This window comes from Desmodus rotundus, chromosome 5 (assembly GCF_022682495.2).
Source record: "Desmodus rotundus isolate HL8 chromosome 5, HLdesRot8A.1, whole genome shotgun sequence".
NCBI lineage: Eukaryota > Metazoa > Chordata > Mammalia > Chiroptera > Phyllostomidae > Desmodus > Desmodus rotundus.
In genome coordinates, this window is record NC_071391.1 from 46,677,912 (window position 1) to 46,702,439 (window position 24,528).

Here is a 24,528-nt window from a genome sequence, read left to right on the forward strand (position 1 = left end):
GCTTCATAAATAATTAAAATTAAACAAAAGCTCCTAGGGATAGCTGTTTCCCTTTAGGGGAAGAAAGATACAGAGAACATCATAACATTTATGGTGTGACACTATGAATCACCCCAAAATATCTTTTAGAATATGCAGAATTCCAATTTAAATATGTGAGAAAAAATGGATTTTTCTCCCCAAAAGACAAGGTAAGAATGATGTAGAATAAAAACCTGTAGAGTTTCGAAATTCTTTTTGGGTTATCAGATCACTGGGTGGCTTTCAGCAGCATAAGAAGAGCAGTATAAACAGGTCTTTGTAACAGGAAAGCACATGGAATAAAACTTTAGAAAGTGTGAGCTTTTCTGGTACTTGGAACAAAAGGGTTCATCTCCGAGCTACATCATTCTTATTAAATTTTTATGACTACCACATTCAATCTAAACATAAGAGCATCTCATTTATTCCTCATCCCTGGGGAGCAAGATACTCATATGAGTGAATGCAGAGGAAAATGAAAGCTTATCTCTTTATGTGTACAAATCAGCTTATACATTTTTAATTCACTTTCTATGAAAATATATAAGCCAAATACAGAAGAGAGGACAGTAGTAGAGCGTGGAAAACACTATGTGTGAGTGACCTCAGACAAGCCATATAAACTCCTGAGCCTGTTTTCCTCTCTGTAAAAGAGGCATGATAACGCCAACTTCAGAGGATGTCTAAAAACTCCTATAAAGTTGTTAAGTGCTGTGTAAAATATTAGATGCTTTTTAATACTATACATTTACCTGTGTTATGAACTAAAGGTAGTGTATTCAACCTAACTTATTCTTGGAAAAAGATTTTAAAAACTTTGGTCAGAGGAAAATCTCTCTGATAAAATTAGGATCGATGTAATAAAAACAATTTCTAATAAAATTAGAAATGAAAGATGCTACCCCACCACATACTCCCATTGAGTGGAAACTGGAAAACCTCACTTCTAGCTAATTCATGGATAAAGAGGGGAGAAAAGGAGGCACAAAAGGGCTGGGGGGCTGGGTGAAAAAGGTGGAGGGATTGAGAAGCACAGGCATCACAGAGAGGTGAAGCCCAGCCCAGAAAATACAGTCAATATATTGTGCTAACTGGGCATGGTGCCAGGGGGGTGTGAGAGCATTAGGGGGAACTCTTTGTAAAGTGTGATTGTCTGACACCTATTCTGTATACCTGAAATTAATAGAACATAATATTGAATGTAAACTGTAATTAAAAAATAAAATAAGAAAAAGACAAAACAAAAAGGCCCTACATATCACAGAATGCAATTAAAGTAGGAAGAGAAATTTTTTAGCTTGAAGTGGATTTATTTGAAAACAAGGCTGAAAATATAGGACCTAGTAGGAAAAAAAGAGCCTGAAAAAGAGTAAGACCATCCATAAACCCTAATAAAGTAGAAAGACATAATAAATATAGAGGCAGAAATTAAGGAAGCAGAAAATAACATTGGGAAGTAGAACAAAAGCTGGCTCTTGGAAAAGATTAAAAATAGAGTGTTGAAGATGGAGGAGTATGTAAAGACACTTCGCCTCCTTGCACAACTACAGAAAAAATTACATCTGGACTATAAAACAAATATCACCCAGAACCGTCAGAAAATCGAGCTGTATGAAAGTCCGACAACCAAAGATTTAAAGAAGCCACATTCATCCAGCTGGATAGGAGGGGCTTGGACCAAAAGCCCCTCTTGGAGATGCAGAGAGAGGTGGAGAGGCGCAGAGCTGTGGAAGTGGCATGGAGCCATGGGACTGGCATGGACATGTGGTGGAATGGGCGGTCCCACATTCACATGCAATGGATGAAATTCTGGGAGGGATAACTCGGGAGTGAGGGGTCCTAGTTCCACACCAGACCACCCAGCAGCCCAGGGTTCCAGTGCCAGGAAGATAAATCCCTATAATTTCTGGCTGCAAAAAGCAGTGGAGGTCGGGGTGGCAGAAGAAACTACCGGATTATCAGGAGACTCATCTTAAAGGGCTGGCATAGGTTTAGGACACACGCAGACCCACCTCCTCTGGGATTCAGCACCAGGGCAACAGCAGAAGGGCACAAGTGAGAAAGTGAGGCATCCAGGAGAAAGTGAGGAGACTGGAAACAGGGTGAGTGGTGGGAGACAGCTTCCTCCCACGCACACCTCCAGAATCCAGGCAGCGGCACTGTCCCCTATCTGAGCCCTCCCCCGACACAGAGTCACAAAGCGGTGAAACAGGTTGCCCCACCCTGGTGGTCACCTAAGGCTCTGCCCCATGCAATTTATACGTCCCCTCTTCTACAATAGGTCACACTACTAAGACAGGGGTCAAAGCAGCTACTGAATACACAGAAACAAATACAGGGAGGCTACCAAATTGAGGAGACAAAGAAATATGGCCTAAATGAAAGAACATAACAAAACTCCAGAAAAAGAATTAAATGAAACAGAGATAAACAACCTATTAGATGCAGAGTTCAAAACACTGGGTATCAGGATGCTCAAAGAACTCACTGAGTATGGTAACAATATAAAAATGATCCAGGCAGAAATGAAGGTTATATTAAGTGAAATAAAGAAAACTCTACAGGGACCCAACAGTGGAAGGGATGAAACTGAGTATCACATCAACGATTTGGGACATAAGGTAGAAAAAAATAATTAAAAAAAATGCAAAAAGATTAAGAAGTCTCTGGGACATCTCCAAATGTGTCAACATCTGAATCACAGGGATGCCAGAAGGAGAAGAGGAAGAGCAACAAGTTGAAAACTTATTTGAAAACATAATGAAAGAAAACTTCCCTGATTTGTCAAAGGAAATAGATATGCAAGTAAGCCCAGGAAGTACAGAGAGTCCCACACAAGTTGGATCCAAAGTGGACCACAGCAAGACACATCATAATTAAGATGCCAAAAGTTAAAGATAAAGAAAGAAGCTTAAAAGCAGGAAGAAAAGAAGAGAGTTGCCTACAAAGAAGTTCTCATAAGACTGTCAGCTGATTTCTCAAAAGAAACCTTGCAGGCTAGAAGGGGCTGGAAAGAAGTATTCAAAGTCATGAAAAGTAAGGACCTACGACCCAGATTACTCTATCTTGCAAAGCCATCATTTAGAATGGAAGGGCAGATAAAGTGCTTCCCAGACAAGGTAAAGCCAAAGAAGTTCATCATCACCCAGCCCTTATATGAAATGTTAAAGGGGCTTATTTAAGAAAACAAAGAAGATCAAACTATGAACACTAAAATAGCAACAAATCCACAACTATCAACAACTACATGTAAAAAAACAAACCAGCACAAGTAGAACAGGAACAGAATCACAGAAATGGAGATCACTTGGAGGGTTATCAGTTGGGAGGGGGACAGGGGAGAATGGGGGAAAATGTACAGGGAACAAGAAGCATAAATGATAGGTACAAAATAGACAGGGGTATGTTAAGAATAGTATAGGAAGTGCAAAGCCAAGGAATGTATACCCACAACCAATGGACATGAATTAAGGCGGGGGTGGACTGCTGGAGGGAAGGGGTGTACTAGGTGAAAGGGGGATAAAGGGGGAAAAATTGGGACAAACGTAACTGCATAATCAAGAAAATATATTTAAAAATAGACTGTTAACTCTGATCAAAATAAGAGAAAAAGCAAATATTAAAAATAATAAGGGAGACAATTATAGAAGCAAGCAAATTTATACACAAATTTATGCCATCAAATTTTATAAATGAAATGGACAATTGTCTAGGAAAGTGTAAGTTACCAAAATGTACTAAAGAAGAAACAGAAAACCTGAATGGACCAATAAGTATAAACAACTTGATCACTAGTAAAATCAACTGCTCCATAAAAAAGGAATAAAGCCAAGATGTTTCCACTGACTTTCCCCCTAATATTCTCTTACAGAAAACGTCAAACATACACACATTACAATAAGAAGAATTGTGCTAAAATACCCATACACCATAGATTCTTCAATTAACATTTTTCTGCATTTGCTTTCACATAACTATCCATCCATTCTTCTTTCTATACATCAGTCCTTTTATATCTTTTATTGGGTCCTGGGGGAGGAAATATAGGAAAATAAACTATGCACGACAGATTTCAGAGCAACAGACTAGCGATCTTTACATTTCCACATTGACTTAACATCTTAACTGTTTTTATCAAAATAGAACTGAAGCCGTGGTACACGGAAAACAAGAATAAATCCAAAAGGAGGAATTCAGGAAGAAGGTCTGGGCCCATTTTCTTTCCTGTCTATGGATATTATCTTGTGAGGTGGATACCAATTCCTTTCCAAACAATTTCCTATGGTATCAGCCAGTTCCCACTCTCCTTGCCAAAAAAGAGAATTGAACTTGCTTTTTAAAAATAGCTGTTATAAAATGAATATATTTTTACAAATGAATGCATTCAGTTAGGAAATGTTTACTATGATTTATCAGAAAGAAAACATTTACTAATTACAAGAACAATTTGCCTTCCAAAGGACAGTTTCTCTATTGCAAGAAATTTCAACCTGTGAAATTTCTTAAAGATCCCAAAGAAAAGCAATCTCCTTGATTTTCTCTGTATACAATATGACATGCCAGCAAAGTTGATGGATTGTAATACTTCTGAATGAAAAGATTACTATCAAAGAATGACAGCATTCAGAGGTAAGGTTAATATTTATAAAACAGGATATCACAGTATTTATTCCTTTATTTATTTTTTTGTATTCATTCCTTCACTGATTAGAAATGCTATTTCCCCCTTAGTGTCCCTTTGTTATTCTCTGCACTGACCATGACCTTGTTTCCCCATATGAACGAGAACATTAAAAATCTGAGTGGAAGGTAAAGCTCTTTAAACCGTTCCTTTCAAAAGCAATGTGCGGGGCGATGGACTGAAGTCCTGAGCTAGCCCGCATCATCACTTCCCCTTTCGACCTTTGAGTCCCCTCTTCAAGGACAAAACACTCTCCAACTTTGTTAGAAGGAACATTGTTTCCAGGAAATTTGCCCTTTCGCAGGGGTGTCCAACCTGCAGCCTGTGGGCCACAAGCAGTCCAGGATGGCTGTGGGCCCGACACAAAATCACAAATTTACTTAAAACATTGTGAGATTTTTTTGTGATTATGTGTCAGAATGTGTTCAATGTGTGGCCCAAGTCAACTCTTCTTCTCCCAGTGTGGCGCAGAGACGCTAAAAAGTTGGACACCCCAGCTTTAAAGCATTCTTCTAAAGCCATTGGTACGTTCATTTAGTTTGTATGTAAAAATATTTTAGATTGGAAAATGGATAGATTCTAACATGGTTACCGTCACACAATGCACTAAAGGCAACTTACCTTGCCGGAGGTTTCCAATAAACACTGGAATGTGTTCTGCACAGCCTGACACGTTTCTAGCTCAGTCCGGCTGAAGGCTATTAAGTAATCCTTCAAGTGATCATACACATTTCCGTCGAGAACCTGGAAAAGAGGAATACATAAAAACAAAAAAGTTATGATAAAGCTTTGACACATAATGTCTACTGTCTATGAGGTAAGTTCAGTTTAAAATTTGTTGATAGTAAATTAACAAAACATACAGATTATCAAGTAAGAGTAAATATAAGCCGTAAACAATCATCTGGGAAAATGTTAATGCTCGCTAGTAAGCAGGAACTACAAAAGGTAAGGTCCAATGTTGGTAAAGCCGTGGGAAAAGGAGAAAAACTTTTTTGCCTTTTGGGAGACAAAGTGCTTGGGTCCTGACCTCTGCTTGTCTGCTATTAGCTGTGTCACCTTCTGTTGTCACTTGAGTGGGAACAGGTATGGGAGTCAAATGAAATAATGGAGGGGAAAGGACCCAGGCACAGTGCCTGGAACAATCTAGACACTCAATAAACATTCATCATGCCCCTTTTTCCTTGTCCATTATTGGTAGGATTTTAAATGAGCATATTCTTACTATATAGCAGTCAAGGAAAAATACAATTGAAATAGTAAAAAGAAAAAAAAAGAAATGTGACAAAATTCCTGTTTTGGGGAAGAAACACCCGTGTAATGTCTATGAACAGTTTAAAACTGTTATTTGTTTAAGCATAGAACAAGACTCTTTAAAGTTGAAAAAAAAAAGAAGAAAAGGAATAGAGAACCACCAAATACGTGAGAAATGATCAAGCTAGGATATATATAATGACTAAAATAAATACAGCCACCAAAATAAAAACTGTGGAACTGTATAGATGGAGAAGTATGTGTCAAATAATTTTAGGTCTGAAAAAAGAAACAAATAGAATACATACATACTAGCGACAACTGTGGGAAAAACGTATCAATAAACAAAAAAGTTTCTGGAATCCTGCCAGTCAACAGAAGTTTTCTTAAACACTGGGGTAAAATTCACATGCTATAAAAGTCACCATTTAAACTATTTCAAGTAGTTGAATCCAGTGGTTTTTAGTAGCCACAATGGTGTCCAACCATCACTGCCATCTAATTTCAAGAGATTTCATCACCCCCAAAAGAAATCCCACAGTCATTGAAGGGTCACTCCCATTCTTCCTTCCCCTGGCCCCTGGCATCCACTAATCTACTTTCTATCTCTACAGATTTGCCTGTTCTGTACACTTCATATAAATGGAATCATATAATATGTGGCCTTTTATGTCTGCATCTGTCACTTAGCATAATGTTTTCAAGGCTCATCAATATATCAGTAATTCTTTTAATGACTGAGTAATACTCCATCGTATGGATACACCATATGTTATTCGGTCATTCATTAGCTGGTGGACATTTGGGTTGCTCTGGGTTGTTTCCACTTTTTGGCTATTATGGGTAATGCTGCTACGAACATTTGTGTACAAGTTTCTGTTTGAACATCTGTTTCCAATTTTCTTGTGTATATGCCTAGTAGTGAAATTGCTGGGTCCCACGGTAATTCTAACTATTTCAGGAATTGCCAAACGGTTTTCTTCCATGGCTGTAGCACTTCAGTTCCATACAGTGGAACTGTGTATGAAAGTTCCAATTTCTCTACATCCTCATCAATACTTGTTATTTTGTTGGTTAAAAGTATACACATCATCCTACTGGTATCCCATGTGGTTTTAATCTGCATTTCTCTAATAACTAATGACGTTGAACATCTTTCCATGTGCTTATTGGCCACTCATATATCATCTTTGGAGAAATGTCAATTCAAGTCCTTTACTCATTTTTTAAAAATTTTGTTGTTCTTTTTTGTTGGCTTGTTTTTGTCTTTTTACTACATATGAGCATTTCCCCACTACTACATGAAAGAGCATTTAAAGTCTTTCAAAGACTTTATTTATTTATTTTTAGAGAGAAGGGAAGGAAGGGAGAGAGGGCGAGAAACATCAATGTGAGAGAGACACTTTGATCTGTTGCCTCTTGCAAACCCCCAAACGGGGACCTGGCCCACAACCCAGGAATGTCCCCTGACTGGGAATCGAACCAGTGACCCTTGGGCTTGCAGGCTGATGCTCAATCCACTGACCCACACCAGCCAGGGCAGTCCTTTATTCATTTTTTAATTGGGTTGTTTGATCTTTTTATTGATGAATTGTAGGAGTCCTTTACATATTTGAATACAATTTATGTATTTGTATACATATATCTTATCAGATACATGATTTGCTAATATATTCTCCTATTTGGTGAGCCATCTTTTCAATTTCTCAATACGGAAAAGTATTTTGGTATGGAAAAGTTTTTTAATTTTGATGAAGTCTAAATCAGTTATTTTAATTTCGTTACTTGTGTCTTAGCATCAGATCTAAGAATCCTCAACGGAGGTGTTATAGTAAAGAAATTCTTTATATATCTTATGTTTGACTCTTCCATCAAACTTTTACTATAAAATTGATTTTTAAAAAATACACAAACTCTGGTCCCTGGTGGGGTAGCTCAGTTTGGTAAGAGCATCAAACCTATCTACACACCAAGGCCGCAGGTTCAGTCTCCGGTCAGGGCACACACAAGAATCAACCAATGAGTGCATAAACAAGTAGAACAACAAATTGATGTGTTTGTCTCTATCTCTAAAGTCAATCAATAAAAACCAAAAAAATGTACAAATTCTGAGTAATAAGCCCCAAGTAATAAAGCACATTCTATAGTGCTTAAACCACTAGATGGCACCACTAAGCACTTTAAATATAGGCAGTGCAAATTCCTTAAGATTTCTTGTAGTTATGTAATATTCCCACCCTGGAGAGACTCCTGGTGTTAAGTCCGAATGAAAATTCTTGCCTTAGGACATGCTCCCCATAAATTTGCTAAAAAAGAAGCATATAATTTCTGTTCCGAAGCTTTTTCCTAAGAAATTCTCTTGGGAGATGGTCATAACCTTGTGTTTACAGGAAACCACTATTTTATTTAAAGACAGCAAATGGCAATACAGACATCACCCCAGCTCCTACCTCTAGAGCTTCTGATTCAGTAGGAGGGGGTGTTGCCCGACAATCTGTACTTTCGGACACCTTGCTGCTGGCCTAGAGACCATAATTTGAGAGCCACTGGACTAGACAGTCATTTTAGCTGATTAGCTGGAGCGTTTGCGTAGACCTGGATCCTAGTGAATCTGCAGAAGGAAAGGGGCTGAAGACAGACGTCTGCTGTCCTGAGTGAGGAGGCAGATCAGCCGCTGCTTTCAACTGAAAATCGTGCTCTGCCTCCGAATTACGGCAGCAGCACGACACAGCGTGGGAAAGAACCTGAGCTCTGAAATAAGCTGGATGTGGGTTAGAGTCAGAGAATTTCACCTACTTCATCCTTTTGACAGCTTTCTTATTTGTAATCAGGTCAAGTGGGAATATGACACACTCTCCAGGACATTGTGAAGAGTAACTAAGGTAATGCAAGTGGCACAACGTTAGTCCTCTTTCTTGCCTTGCTTAAAAATCTTTACTGAATTGGCCAAATATTTGACCACTGTTCAAGCTGGGTAATGAGTACATGGGGGTCAGTATACAACTGTGTTTACTACAGTGTACGTTGGAAATTTTCCATAAAAAAGAACACCTGAACATCAGATTAGGGGAAAAGAAGGGATGACACAAAATTTTTTTATTTCTCTTCTCCAGAGGGCAAGCTTATTGATTTCAGAGAGAGGGGGGAAGGGAGGAAAAGAGAGAAGCATCGATATGAAAGAAGAGGATCTATTAGTTGCTTCTCATGCATGCTTGACCAGGAACCTCTTGTTCACACCCTCACTGGGGAATGAACTGCAACCCAGGCCTGTGGCCTGACTGGGAATCGAACCTGCAACCTTTCGGTTTAAGGGACAATGCTCCAAGTCAGCCACACTGGCCAGGGCTCCACCACAAAAACATTTTTTTTCAATAACTCCTTTATATTTGGAAAAGTCAAAATTCTTTATTTGGTATCTAAGGTCCTTTAAAATCTAGTCTCAAACTACCTCTCATTAGCACCATCCCTCATCACCGCTGTCTGCACTGCACTCTGCATCCCAACCACACCGAGCCACTTCGGACAACGACATTCGTGTTCAGGTTTCCAGTCAAGTTACTCTTCACCTGGAATGTCATTCCTCCCTTTCTCTCCCACTCAAATAGTAATAATGATGGCTAACACAGGCAACTAACGCTTAGTAATGGCTTAGCATGTTCCAAACGCTTTACAAAGCTGACTCAACCAGTTCCTCCACAGTGACTCCACAACCTTCTGTATAATGCATGGTAGTGTTGCAAGTCACGGATTGGGTCTTATTCAGGCACAGTGCCTGGCAGACAGCAGATGCTCAAAAATATTTACAGGATAAATGAATGCTTTATGCTAGAGTTAACACAGCACTAAATATGCCCTGAATTAGTTACCTCACAAGCAAGCTACACCGGATGCACTTCGGTTAAGAGAAAACGTACCATTAGTCATCATGCACCAGCAAAGGCTTCTTCTCTTGACTTCAGCAACCCACGAAAGGCTTAATGAAACTTCATTCGGTAGGAGGTGGGCCAAGGGACTGGAAGCCTCTTCAACACACAGATCAAAGTATTTCTTTTGTCCTATTCGACACCTAGACTTCCCTGAACCTTAATGATCATATTTTCAGGGTTGCGGTATTCATCAACCTGCACATGTGACAATCTTTCTGGAAGGTAAAAATAAGAGAGCCGGAGGCTTTCTGGTCTACGTGGATTATTGCTAGTGTGCAGAGTTAAAGGAGGAGGTATGAAAATTAAGAAACTGCTGGTTCAAAGCACAGGAAGTGGATGATTACCCCATGATTGGCTCCAGCCCCCTCCCTCAAGTTAAATGCAATTGAATCAGTTGTGGTGCCTAGAGATGAAGTTCAAAGCAATTCTGGGCAGTACTATCTCAACATGGTTTTGTGATTAGAAGGCAGATTGCATAAATATTTATAAGGACTTTGACTAAAAAGTCAATAATTAGAAAAGTAGTAGTCCCCCCAAATAGACTGAATGCTGGGAATCAAAGAAGAGAGCTTGAAAAATGCTTTTTTACAAACTCCTCCACCTCATCACCATACAGAATATTTATCACTGCCGATGAAGTCCTTAGTACCTGTCTCATCTGGATTCCTGCAGCCTCCTGCGGCCCCTCCCGCCAACCCATTCCCATACTGCAGCTAGGAGGATGTTTCCAAATTGCATATCAAAATCATTCACATACGTCTGATTTCCCCAACAGACTCATAGTTCCTTGAGAGGAGGCCGCACTTGCTTTTTCACTTTATCCCTAAGCTTTGCAGAGAAACCTGCAGTGAACCATTCATTACTGAAGTGAACTGAAGAGAGAGGAGTGGGAGCTACAAAAGCAGGTCCTCGACTGTGTAAGGGGGAGGGCACCGAAGTGTATTAGAAAATCAGGCAACCACTTTACCTTAACTGGGTCAGCTTGACTCTGGTGAACAAATACGTAACTACTCAGACTGACTGAGATTTTGACCAGACACTATTTCCCTCCTCTGACTTTCTCACCGGCATATGAAACTGCATCTTAGACGGAAACACTCTCTTCTCCAACTGCTCTTTCTGTGCGTGTTCCTGGCTCAGTGTGTAATGCCACTATCCACTCACCTGCCTACATCGGACCCTTGGAGCTAAAGGTTTACCTTCCCCTCCGCCTTTTCCCCGACATCCAGGTTAATTACTACATCTTGATTCCATTTCTTAAAAATCGATCAAGTCAAAGCCCTCCTCCTAATCTCCACAGTGACGACCGCCCTGCCACCCTGTCTCATCTGGATGATGGCAACCAGCTCCTGTTTCCCTGCATCCAGCTGTCCCTGCTGCCAACCATGTCTATACTGTGGCCATGGAGATATTTCTAAATGGTGTATTTTACTCGACTGCTCAGCCATGTTCACTGGCCACCCATTGCATTTATGATGAAGTATCAGTAAAAAAATCTTCATGACTTCACGATCCTGACTTGGCTTTACCTCTTCGGCTTCTTCACTGATGGTTCCCATTTTCCTCCCCACTACACTTTCTCTGCGCTGCACATCTTTTGGTTCTTCCAATACTACTTTTGCCTCTGAGTTTTGCCTCACATAGGCGTTTCCTCTTTCTTGACTATTTTCTACCTTCTCCTTCTTGGCCTAGCTAACTCTTACTGTTAAGACTTCACTTAATCATTGCCTATTCTGGACATCCCTCTTGTCTTTTGGCTGCATAACCCGTAGTAAAGCGTATAAGCCCGCACTGGCGATGCCTATCCATCTGTCTCTCCTTTTGGTTTGTTAAGTTCTGTGCAGGCAGGGCCCACATCTGTCTGTTTATTGTTGTGTCTTCTGTGCTGGGTGCAGGGTGTGGCATATTGCTAGTGCTTCATAAATATCCGTTCTGTCTAACAAACACAGTATGTCAAGCAGAATTCACATTGCTTAAAAAAAGCGAACAAGCTCACGCTTGAGTCCCGTGACTGAAAAGTAAGCCTGCTGATGTTATGTCACATTGGTAAAGTTTTATTACAAGCTTGAGAAGAAGCTACTCTCACAAAACTTTGTCTAATGCAGTACTTTCAAATATTTTTAGTAGTGGCTTCTTTTTATGTAGAATCCCAAGACAGAAAACATGTATAACTTTGCACATTCTCTCTCTCCCTCCACCAGCATATCCTGCTCTCTCAAGCACAGGGGTGAAGTTGCAGGCCACACTGGTATGCCATGCAGAACACTTACTGGGCAGAGGTGGGCACTTGACCTAAATTGGGCCATCTCTGGGATGGCAGGTGAAAGATGGGTCCAAAATGGACTCTTCTTCCCACCAAATGGCTATTCTTTCCGTCAGCTAGAGAAAACCTACCTGCAGTTGGAGAGACTTAAACCAACTTACAAGGAAAAGCAGTGACAAGAAACTGGGCAGAGTGAAGCTGGGAATGGGGGGCACAGGAGAGGGCCAGCGAGTGCCTTTGGATCGGGGGTTCCTGAGCAAGCACTACCTTGTCCTTTCCGTGCTTTGTTTACCTGAGCGAACAACGTCCCGTTTTGCTCAAGTTACTTTGAGTTAAATCTTCGTTATTTGCAATTAAGAGACTCCTTACTAAAGGTTTTGGATGCTAAGTACAGCTATATGAGCCCTACTATCTAAATCATTTCTTTTCACTGCATTATAAGAAAAAAACATTGATTCATATAGGTAACTAACTGTAATGAATAATAATCCAATAGCTTATTACCAGTTCTCCTCAATTAAACAAGTCTAAAAGCTTAAAGTAGACAATTTTTATTTCAAAGTTGAACCACAAACACAACCCAAAAGCTACATGAATTTCTTATAAGTTTAAGTAAAGTAAGAACTACTCAAAGCTTACAGTAAGTGATAAGGTCGCCACAGCTGTAACAGTTGGACAAGGATGTGCATGGTGAAGATGCGCCTGAGCCCTGCCTGGCATCTATATGAGCAAAACACAAGAATGCTCTCTAAGTATAATTGAAACTGTTTATGCAATTTCAAATGAGCCGATGCGCACACACTTCAATTCCCACAGAGATCTGTGTGAAGAGCTATAAATTTCACGATCGATGATTCACTACAATTCACATACATGCTCAGAAATGTCAGGAGAAGCATTCTTTCAAGGTTCATACAAATATGAGTTCATCTGGCTTTATGAGCTCCTTGGTGGTCTCCGCTATGACAAAATTTGGTAGGTAACTCATCTAACTGTGCATTTAAAATATAGTCAAACTTTTTTTTTATTATTTAATGCAAATGGCTAGGTGAAGAAGTCTGTGGTATCTAAATTGAGAAACCGTGCAGCCTTTGATCAGCAATAAGCTTTGATGGTCTGGCAGTGTTTTTGAAAAAACTGGATGCAAATACCTTTAAGCAGCCTCATTCCTTTCAGTTACCAATAAACCACACACTCCCTTATATATTATCTCTGTCCTCTTTACTTACTTATTTGATCAACTTGATCTCTAAAATCAGTTGAATTTGGAACCCAAACTCAATAGTAAATACTCAAAATAGTGAAAATGAAGGGGGAAGGATATCTTAAAGACCAATTCAGAAACAGAATTCTAGGATGTTCCACTAACAAAACATTTATTTTACAGGAAAGTGTAAAATCCTTGGAACTTCTTTGAAGAGGAAAATTATGATGTATTAGCAGTTAGGACGAAGAAGAGATGTCATCTTTCTGAGCATTTGATGTCATTTCCCCTTAATGGAAAAACTTAAACAGTAGCTTCCTTATTTAGCTCCTGGAAGAGCATGGATTCGGCAATCAAGAGCTATGCTGAAATCTCTTGAGTTTCCTTAATGCAGCCTAGAAGTGCAAATTCTTCTTTTTCTGAGAGCAATTGGCATTCCAAAACAGTCTGTGGTTAAAGTCAAGGATATAAATATGAAGACGATGATAAATCCAAACTATCTTAATTAAATCACGAAATTCCACAGTTCTCCCTCGTTCATGGAGAAAACAATTGCCTGCCAGCATTTGTTTATCTTTCTGAGAAGCCCCCACGCTGTACTTAACCAGGGTGCAAAGAGAAAGTAGATTTTTACAAATTCAAAGAGATCAAAGCAAGTAAATATCTTAACATGTGGCCTAATCTGTCAATTGACATAAAGTAAAATTAAAACACATCACCTAATTTTATACTTGGTTGTTTTATTTTAAAAGGACTGAGTTACTTCAGGTTCTGAGAAAGAGGAAGCAAAGAAGTTTCTGACCGTGAATTGCAAAGCCAAGAAAGGCAAACACACTACCGCTCTCCTACAGTCTGCACTGCCCTCCTGAGTTGCTTACGAGCACGCATCTCCTAGTTGTGAGTGGGTTAAACCACATCGATCTGTAAATCCAACCCCAAAGCACATGACCCATGAGAAAGCCTTGAACCATCTACACTTGCGTGCAAACACCAGTTCCACCACTTACTGGCAATTTCAGTCTGGGAAAACTCTGAACCTTCTTGATCTTTAAATTCCTGATCTGATGGAGTCAGAAGAGCATGGTACTTGTAAAAAGATGGTTTCTGAAATAATAAAGCTAAACCATCTCTATGTTCTGCCCAAGAATTTCCTCTATTTTCCTTATAGGAAGGGACTTGGGTGACGGACTTGGTTGTGAGCCTTGATTCTATTGTGCATTTAGACAGTCTACCCTCTCTAAGCCTCAGTTTTCTCGTCTACAAAGTACAGAAACACTAGTAACATCTCCTCATGAAATCTGTAGAACAGAGATTTTCTAGTGTATCATTTTCATCCCCTTGTTGTTTCTTTTACTATATTTTTTGGAGTTATTGAGCAGTGGTTGCCTGGGGATTACAATTAACATCTTAATTTAAAGCAGATCGGTTTGGATTAATGCAAATGTAATTTCAAACTCAATACAAGAACTATGCTCCTACACAGCTCTATTTGCTCCGTCCTAAGTGATATATACTGTCCTACAAATATTCCTTTATACACGGTAAGCCCATCGACAACATTTTATAATTACTGTTTTGTGCACTGTCTTTCTAAATCAGACTAAATTATCTATCCACTCCTTTCTCAGAATGGGTAATCTCAATCGTCCAGTCTCCAAGTTCACAGCTTCTTTCTTTCGCCAGTTCACTGCTGAACTCTTCCAGTGTATTCTTAGTTCTGTTTTCGTACTTTTCAACTCCAGAATTTCTATTTGGTTCCTTTTTAATAATTCCTACCTCTTTGTTGACAATCTCTCTTTGGTGAGACATTGTCCTCATACTTTCCTTTAGTTCTTTGGACATGGCTTCCTCTAGCCCTTTGGTGTTTCAGGTGACTTAAAATCTTTGTCTAGTAAGCCCAGTGCATGGGCTTCCTTGGGTCAGTTTTCACTAACTCCTTTTATTCCTGTTGTATGGACTAAACTTTCCTCTTTCTCTGCATGCCTAATTTTTTGGTAAGAACTGGACATTTAACATAATAAAATGTGGCGATTCTGGAAATCAGATTCCTTTCTTTCCCCAGGAAGTACTGTTGTTGCTGCTGTTTTATGTCTGTGCCCAGGAAACTTCAGAGCTTTGTGAGGAGCTTCACAGACACCACAAATACTGCGACATTTCAATATGCTCTGCTTTGACTACTTTTTAAATATACATGAATTTATTTAGTTCCTCAACCGTTCATTATTTTCCATCTCACCCTATTGCTAAATATTAATCTTCCTTTCTAACAAATCCGCTAGAATTAACGTAACTAGTAAGCTCTAGTGACGTTAAGCAAAATTGTGTGGTAAAGGTGACTGACTTGCCAGGTGAACTTAAAGCAGCAGTATACTTCAGGAAACTCAGACCGCTTGCCCCTACAGCTTTAGGAATCTCTTTCCTTCCTGTCCCGGCCTCTGTAGCAGCAAATCCCCTCCACTCCTCACATGCACACTGTATACGCAAAAATAATTAGAGTGGTTTTCCTTGAAGTGGGCTGCAGATGTTATCACCTAGTCTTTGTGGTCCATAAATTCTCTGGGGTATTTAATTTTTTTGTTTTCACTTTAACATATAATTTTAAAATACTGTCATTTAACCCAGGATTATATGGACAATCTCCTTTTACTGGAGCATGTCGTGGGATTTCTATGCCTATGCTTGTGTTTATAATCAATGTACCAACCAGTGTTACTCCAATGGTCCTAGGCTAATGAGAATAGATCGTAAACTTAAAATGATCTTATGCTTAAAATGCAAATGACATAGTTGCAACATGTGGAGATCAAATGGCATCAGTGAATGCTATACTGACAAAGAGAAAAGGAGGGTGAAAGAAAAGAACCACAGGTGTATGTTAGGAGAGCCACTGAAAACTTTTACCAGGGTGTCCAACCTTTTGGTGTCTCTGGGCCACACGGGAAGAAGAGGAGCTGTCTTGGGCCGCACATTAAATACACTGCAACACGTAATCATAAAAACAATCCCCTAATGTTTTAAGTAAATTTACAATTTTGTGTTGGGCCGCATTCACAGCCATCCCGGTTGGCCCCTGGGGGACTGTGGGTTGGACACCCCTGAAGTAGTCTAGAGACCCACAATTCACATTTCAAGTAGCAGTTTAGGGCCAACTAATCATTATCAACTATCATATTTAATTCGTTTTGTCAACTTGAATAGTACTGATTTTATAGACTTGTTTGTATTTAAATGATAATTCTGTTTTGGTTGGATAAAACCTTTAAGGATAAATTATTACCTAGTCTTGTTTGTGCACATATAAATAACATTTTAATCAAAATAATCTAAGAGCCTATAGTAATTTTTGCCCATGAAAAAGAGGGTCCTGGGTTCCTCAAGGTAAAGTTTCGTCGCTGTCCCAGTTTTCTCTTCTACCACAGGACTGTTTAGAAGGGTGTGCCTGCTGCTTAGTTAAACAGCACATTTCTGTTTACCACCCACGCCACCCCAATGGCAAAGAGGGGCTCTCTCAAAGAGTGGTCCCGATAGGTAGTGATATTACGGGCATAAGCTGGAAGCAGAACTGGAGGGCCAAAAGGCCCAATGGAGGAACCGTAAAGGCTTCGGGGAGAAACTGTAAGTTCAGATCTTTTGATATATAAAGCATAAAAACATACATATCAGACAATAAATAGGACTGCTGCAAACAGAAGAATTCTGGCATTCCAGTTTAGACCTAGAATTCCCTCATATCCATCTTTTGACTGTCGTTACTTATTTCTTGCAGTTACTTATTTTTTAAATGATTTTGTTTATTTATTTTTAGAGAGGGGGGAAGGGAAGGGAAGGAAAAAAAGAGAGAAAGAGAAACATCGATGTGAAGAGAAACATCGATTGGTTGCCTCTCATATGTGCCTCAAACCCGCAACCCAGGCATGTGCCCTACGGGAATTGAACCAGTGACCTTTCACTTTGCAGGATCATGCCCAACCAACTGAGCCACACGGGCCAGGGCTACAGTTACCTATTTTTTAAAGTCTATTTTATTGATTATGCTATTACAGTTGTCCCAATTTTCCCCCTTTTGCCCCCCTCCATCCAGTACCCTCCTGCAGTTACCTATTTTTATTTGCTAATCTATTTCTAACAACTTAAAGTGGAAACATGACTCAGTAAACATTTTAAAACTAACAGTGAAAGAATGAAAGGGAGAAACTTCAAAGGAGAGTTACAAAAAGTGTAAGACTATTTTTCATCTTGAAAGTAGAGACATGATTGCCCTGGCTCAGTGGATCAGTTGGTTGCAGGTTTGATCCCCAGTCAGGGCACATACCTAGGTTGAGGGTTCGATCCCCAGTCCGGGTATGTGCAGAAGGCGACAGATTGATGTTCTTTCTCTCTTACACTGATGTTTAAAAAACAAAACACAAACAAACAAACAAAAAATCCTCAGGTGAACATAAAAAAAAAAGAGGGAAATGGTTTTCGGGTTTTCGTTACCATTTACTAAGCAAGTATTAGAAATCAGGTTCTGCTGATTCACGGTATGAACTGATTCTCTCATCACACCTACAACTCATCATCAAAAAAAAAATCAACAAAAAAACTGAACTATAAATCAGTTAAACTTTCCCAAAGTCACACAATTTAATAAGATAACCTTTTTCATATTCAAATGGCATGTTTTGTGTGCATTTTTGACATTAAAGTATTGAAGTACCAGAAAGTATTTAGCATGAAGAATGTGAAGCCTTAGTTTTAGTCCAGGAAGTAATATCCCCGATGTCGGCAATATGAAAGTTCTTTACATTGAAGTTTTAGTGAAGAGTTAATACACATTCTTGGACATATGGGACCATCAGTGGAAAGAACATAGCCTGCTGCCCTTAGGTGTTTCCACTGCTCTCTTCTGAGCTATAATCACGGCGGCTGCACTGAACATGGTCTGATCCTATGCAGCCCCAAGACAGCCTCTGGGAGGAACAATCTTAGATATAAGGTATATCCACACGTGACAGCTAAATTTCTTTGCACCTAAATTTCTTATGTGATTTGCAATACTGTGACAAAAGAAACCTATGATGAACATAATAATAAATTATTCAATAGTTCAATTCAATGAGGTATTTCTTGAGCACCAACTCTGCCAAGAACTAGGCTAAGGGTAGAGTCGGTGTTTCTAGGTATGTATTTGAGTACTAACCATGAGAAATTTTGCCCAGCATTGGAGACGAGCAGGTACTATGAGGGTTTTAACTGCATAGCATGCTGTGAGAGAGGCACCTAGACAAACATGGAGTTCTAAGGGAGACTTTCTGGAGGGAATGATGCTTTGAAAGTGCATTTGAAAGTCCTTAAGAATTACATTAGTCATAATTTTTATTACCAGAATGGTTCAGTTCTTAACTACTCAAATCAGAATTTATCAAAGCTTGCCTAAATCTAACTTATCATTTATTATTTTTGCTTTCCTAATAAATCAATTAGTAGGGTTTTAAATGGTCTTTGAGTTGCATTTTAAAGCAGACTTAAAATTACAAATAGTTTCTAGAATATATAGTAAGGTTAAGAGCCACCGAAATTTTGTCCTTTGCACTTAATAAAAATGGCCTCTGAGCTAAACATGTAAAGCAGGATATTTTCAAATTTTAATACAGTAGCTAAATTGTACTTTATTTAGCATACGGTTATTCAGAATATCAAGCTTTTCAGTACATGGGCTGTGAAGAAAGAACTTGGCTATCCTTATTATAAACACTCACATATCCACACGGAAGTCAATTCCAGCGAACTCTGCTGTGCTCAGCAGCATTTGAATCACAGAAAAAACATTAGCTGAGGACATTCAGGAAGGAAAGAAGAAAGGAAGGAAGGTCAAGAAAGATAGGATTCACTTCTCAGCAGCAAGGACAAAAATTCCCCTTTTGAAAACGTTAAAACCAAACATTTTCCCCCTACTGAGGAAGACTGTAGTTGTAATAGATTGTGCCTCAAATACCTTTCTAATTGGGTAATGCATTTAAAATTATCAGACAAAAATCAGATTTCTACTTTCTTATTCTAAAGTTTATGGTACCTACAATTATAACTTAATGTTCTTTAAAGAGTTACAGAGGTTTATTCAGATTTTTAAAAGCTGCCCATTTGGTAAAAACATCAGAGTTTCTGTTAGATTTTCATCTTTTAAAGACAACTTCCTGGCTCGTAGGAAACCTATGGGATGGTGGGTGACTCTTTCTGTAAGCAGGCAGTCAAGTCCCAGGGAGCTTCTCCAGCAACGACTGTGGCCTGCTTGCTCAGCATCCTGGCCGGAGCGCCTCATGTGTTGTGTGACGGCCCTATAGCCTCTGTGTAGAAAGCGTGAACAAAGCCAACTGGAAAAGGCATTTAGGCCTAACACACATGATTCTTAGCTCTGATTTCATAGAAGCAGGACACATAAATTTTAGCTCTAAGCGGGAATCAGCTTTGTCATCATCCTTAGCCTTTTACACTCATCACTACCAAGATTCTTAAGCCTGAAAGTCTCACAACAATGTTTGAGTGGAATGAGGCTTTGTATGTGTTCACATTCTATGCTTTTCAGAAATGACCCCACGTGAGATGCTGAAAGGCCTTCTGTAAGTCGTGGTAGTACTTCAGTTGATGTAAACAGGTTCAATCAGACACATGCATGTCTCCAAAATGCAGCTTCTAAATATCCTTTTACTGTTAAAGAAAATAACATATGTAATGAGGTTGGTACAACATGTGGCAAGTAGTAAATAGTTAATGAATGGATAAGACTATTTTCTATTTTTATTCCCCTGAGGGAGCCAGAGGCCATGGGGATCTTGCTCACTATTGTGTCTCCAGTAGATGGCACACAGAAGGCACCCAGTTAATACCTGGTAAATTATGAATGTATGAATGGCCTGCATTAAAAATGTTTGCTAAAGCACTGTATCCTCCATGTCTAAAACAGTATCTAAGAGGATGTATCATATTTTGCCGTGTATAATATGCACCCATGTTCTTGTGCGCATTATACATGGGATTATTATACCCATGCTTATACCCATGGCACCAAATCATTATACCTATGTATAACATGCATCCTTATTTCCCCCCTCAAAAATCTGGGCAAGAAAGTGTGCATTATACGTGGCAAAATATGGATAAGTAGTTAATAAATTACATTGGATGTCAGTTTGCTTGGTATAAAATACAGGTTCCAACTATCATTACTACCTTCAGCATTAACTGTCTTGTTCTTTCAATAATCCATACTATTCCTCAACTTGTAACTGGTTAGAAGAGTTGTATGAACAGCACCAATGAAAATGTTCAACTTATAAATAAGCAAAAAATTAAAATATTAAATTATTCCACATTCATCCACATTATTGTTCATATTTATTTAATTATAAAATACATTTTTCATAAGGGTGCCAGAAAACAGGTACTTCCATACACTGCTCTTAGGAGTATAAATTGATATAATCTTTCCAGAAGGTAATGAGTCTACATGGAAGGTACTAAGAAATCTTTGTTTTTGACCAGGGGATGAATTTTTTAAAAGGTATCTTAAGAAAGTTATCAAAGAGGTGTACAAGTATTTGTATAAAAGAATCTTTACTACAGACTTATAAAAACAGAAAAAAGGGACAAGAAAATTATTGGTATATTAATATAATCAAATACTATGTGGTCATTAAATCACATTTTTAAGTAATATTTAAAGGCAGGAATATTTCCCAATTTCGTGAAAAAAGAAAGTACCTATGTAAACCAAATGATACCAATTTTGACGTATGTTTATGGCAGCACGAACGGTTCGCTGCAGCACAGGAAAGTCAGTCATTTTACCTCTGGGTTTCTCTGCATGTTGTAAATTTCCTTTTGGTACTTTGGTAATCAATAAAGCATATATCTTTTCTAAAATTAGAGAAGGGCACTGGCTCTGCTACAAACATGCTATAGAATGCTGTGCGATACACTATTCATTTTATTTTACTTTTGTTATAACCACCCTAGGGGGTATGAAGTAGAATCTCACTGTGGTTTTCATTACATTTCCCTAATGACTAAAGATGGTGAGCATATTTCCATGTGCTTATTAATCATTTGTATTATCTGTGGGGAAATGTCTATCCAAGTGCTAAAAGTTCATTATATATTCTGGATACTAGAATCTTATCAGATATGTGATTTACAAATATATTCTCCGATTACATGGAGAATATGTCTTTTCATTTTCCTTGCAGAGTCCTTTAATGCACAAAGTTTTAATTTTGATGATGTCTAATTTTGATATTTTTCTTTTTGCTGCTTGTGCTTTTGGTGTCCCATCTAAGACCGCATTGCCAGCCCAAGATCATGAAGATTTTTTCCCATGTTCTTATCTAAGAGTTTTACAGGTTTAGCGCTTACATTTAGTTTTTGATTCATTTTGAGCGGATGTTTATATATGCTGAGAGCTAAGGGCCCAACTTCTTGCTGCGTGTATATATCCGGTTGTCCCAGTACCATGTGTTGAAAAGACTCTTGTACCCCTTCCTGGCAGAAAATCAAGTCACCATACACATGGAAGCTTATTTCTGGACTCTTCAATTCTCTTCCACCGATCTAGATGCTTTTCCTTATGTCGGTACCACACTGTTTTGGATTACTGTGGCTTCACAGTAAATTTTGAAATCAGGAAGTGTGAGTCTTATTAACTTTGTTCTTCTTTTTCAAGATTGCTTTGACCATTCAGGGGCTCTCAGAGTACCACAAAATTTCAGTACCAGCTTCTCCATTTCTGCATAAAATGCAGTTGAAAATTTGAGAGAGACTGCATTAAACCTGTAGACCAATTTGTGAAGTACTATCATCTTAATAATATTGCCTTCCAACTCATGAACACGTGATGTCTTCCCATTTATTTAGATCTTCTTTAATTTCTTTCAACAACGTTGTGTAGTTTTCAGTGTATAAATCTTATACTTCCTAGGTTATACTCCTTCCTGAGTATTTTCATCTTTTTGATGGTATTATAAATGGAATTTTCTTAATTTTATTTTCAGATTGTTCATTGCTAGTAAACACTCCCGATTTTAGTGTGGATCTCATATCCTGCAAATTTGAGTTTATAGGATTTCTGTGGATTCTTTAAGATTTTCTGTTTATAAGATCATGTCATCAGAAAATATAGATAATTTTATTTCTTCCTTTCCAATCTTAATTTCTTTTTCTTGCTTAACTGTTCTGGAGAGAACTTCCAGTATAATGTTGAATAGAGGTGGCAAGTGGACATACTTGTCTTGTTTCTGACTTGAGGGTGAAAACTTTCAGTTTTTCACCATTATGTATATTAACTATGGGTTTTTCATGGAAGTCTTTTGACAGAGTGAGGAAGTTCCTCTTATTCCTAGTTTGGTGAGTGTTTTTTAAAACCAACACAGGGTATTAAATTTCAACAAATGCATTTTCTGCATCATTTGAGAAGGTCGTGTGTTTTTTTTCTTTATTCTACTAATGTGGCTTATTATATTGTATTGATTTTCATATGTTGAGCCACCTTTGAATTCCTGGGATTAAACCTCACTTGGTCATGGGGTAAAATCCTGTTAATATGCTACTGGGTTCAAATTGCTATTAATTTGTTGAGGATTTATATACAGAAGGAATACTGGTCTGTAGTTTTGTTTTTTTGTTTTTTTTGATGTTTCTGTCTGGCTTTGGTATCAGGACAATGCTTCCCTCACAAAATGAACTTGGAAATATTCCTTCCTATTCTTTTTATGGAAGAATTTGAGAAGGATTGGTATTAGTTTTTCAGGTACATGGGAGAATTCACCTATGAAGACATCTGGTCCCACACTTCTTTATGCTGCAAGTTTTTTGATTACTGACTCCATTTCTTTACTTATTATAGGACTATTAAGATGTTCTATTTCTTCTTTGGTCAGTTTTGAGTTTGTACTTTTAGAAACTTGTCTACTTTTCTAGGTTATCCACTTTGTTGGTATACTATTTATAGTATTCTCTTATAATCTTTCTGATTTCTGTAAGATTGGTAATATTGCACTTTCATTCCTGATTTAGGTAATTTAATTCTCTTTTTTTCCTTGGGTAGTGCAGTAGATTGAACGGTGACTCTTAAAAGCGTATGTCCACAGCTTAACCTCTGAAACCTGTGAATGTGACCTTATGTGGGAAAGGGCCTTTGAAAATGTAATTAATACTTTTAACATGAGATCATTCGGGGTTGCTCGAATGGGCCCTAAATCCAATGGCCTGTCTTTTACAAGAGTCAGAAGAGAAAGATATATAGAGACACAGGGAAAAGGTGATGTGAAGACAGGACAGGGAACTGCTATAAGGTCAGTCTATAAGCCAAGGAACCATTAAGGACTCCCAGCATCCACTAGAAGCTGGCAGAGGTATGGAATGGATTCTGCCTCAGGGCCTCCAGAAGAAACCGACCCTACTCATACCTTGGATTCCAATTTCTGGCTTCTGGAATTGTGAGAGAATAAATTTCTGTTGTTTTAAGCTACCATGTTTATGGTAATTTGTTAAGGCAGCCCTAGGAAACAAATATAGTAATCTATAAATCAAAATACAGGATAACAAACAAGTTAATTCCAAAGGTAAGAATGAAGAACCATTATGAACTACTGTAATTTTGAAGGAGAGTGTAATATTGGACAGAGATAGACAAGAGACAAATGAAGCAGAATACAAAAACCAGGAGTTCATCTGTATATATGAGAAAATTGGTTTATAAGAGAGGTCAGTTCAAATTGAGTCTCTTCAATAAATGATATTAGGGCAAGTCGTTATTTAGAAGGGGAAAAAGTAGAATGTAAGTAAACCACACATACAAGTAAATTACAAAAGTATTAAAGACCTACATTTATAAAACAAAATTTAAAAACATTTATAAGAAAATAGATAAATATCTGTATGATCTCTAGGTAGGGGTACAAAAAATAGCAATAACAAAACTGTCTTTTGAATGACAATTTTGAGTACATAAAAATTTAAAACTTCTGTTAATAAAAGTCTATATAAATAAAGGGCATCCAACTTTGTTACTTGTAACATGTACCAGAATTAGTATCTAGAAGAATTCCTACAAATCTACAAGAAAAACATAGCCCAATAGAAAAATGAATGAAAAATATGAATAAACAATTCATAGCAAAAGAAACTGAAATGATAAAAATGCTCA

The 24,528-nt window shown here is 38.3% G+C and overlaps 1 protein-coding gene across 1 annotated transcript in view; it reads right to left on the minus strand.

The window, feature by feature from the left end:
• FCHSD2 (FCH and double SH3 domains 2) overlaps positions 1-24,528 on the minus strand; it is a 212,201-nt gene that overhangs the window by 49,044 nt on the left and 138,629 nt on the right. Inside the window, exon 9 of the mRNA XM_024572547.4 lies at positions 5,324-5,446. Coding sequence (XP_024428315.2) covers positions 5,324-5,446 — 123 coding nt within the window. The remainder of the gene's footprint in view (positions 1-5,323; positions 5,447-24,528) is intronic.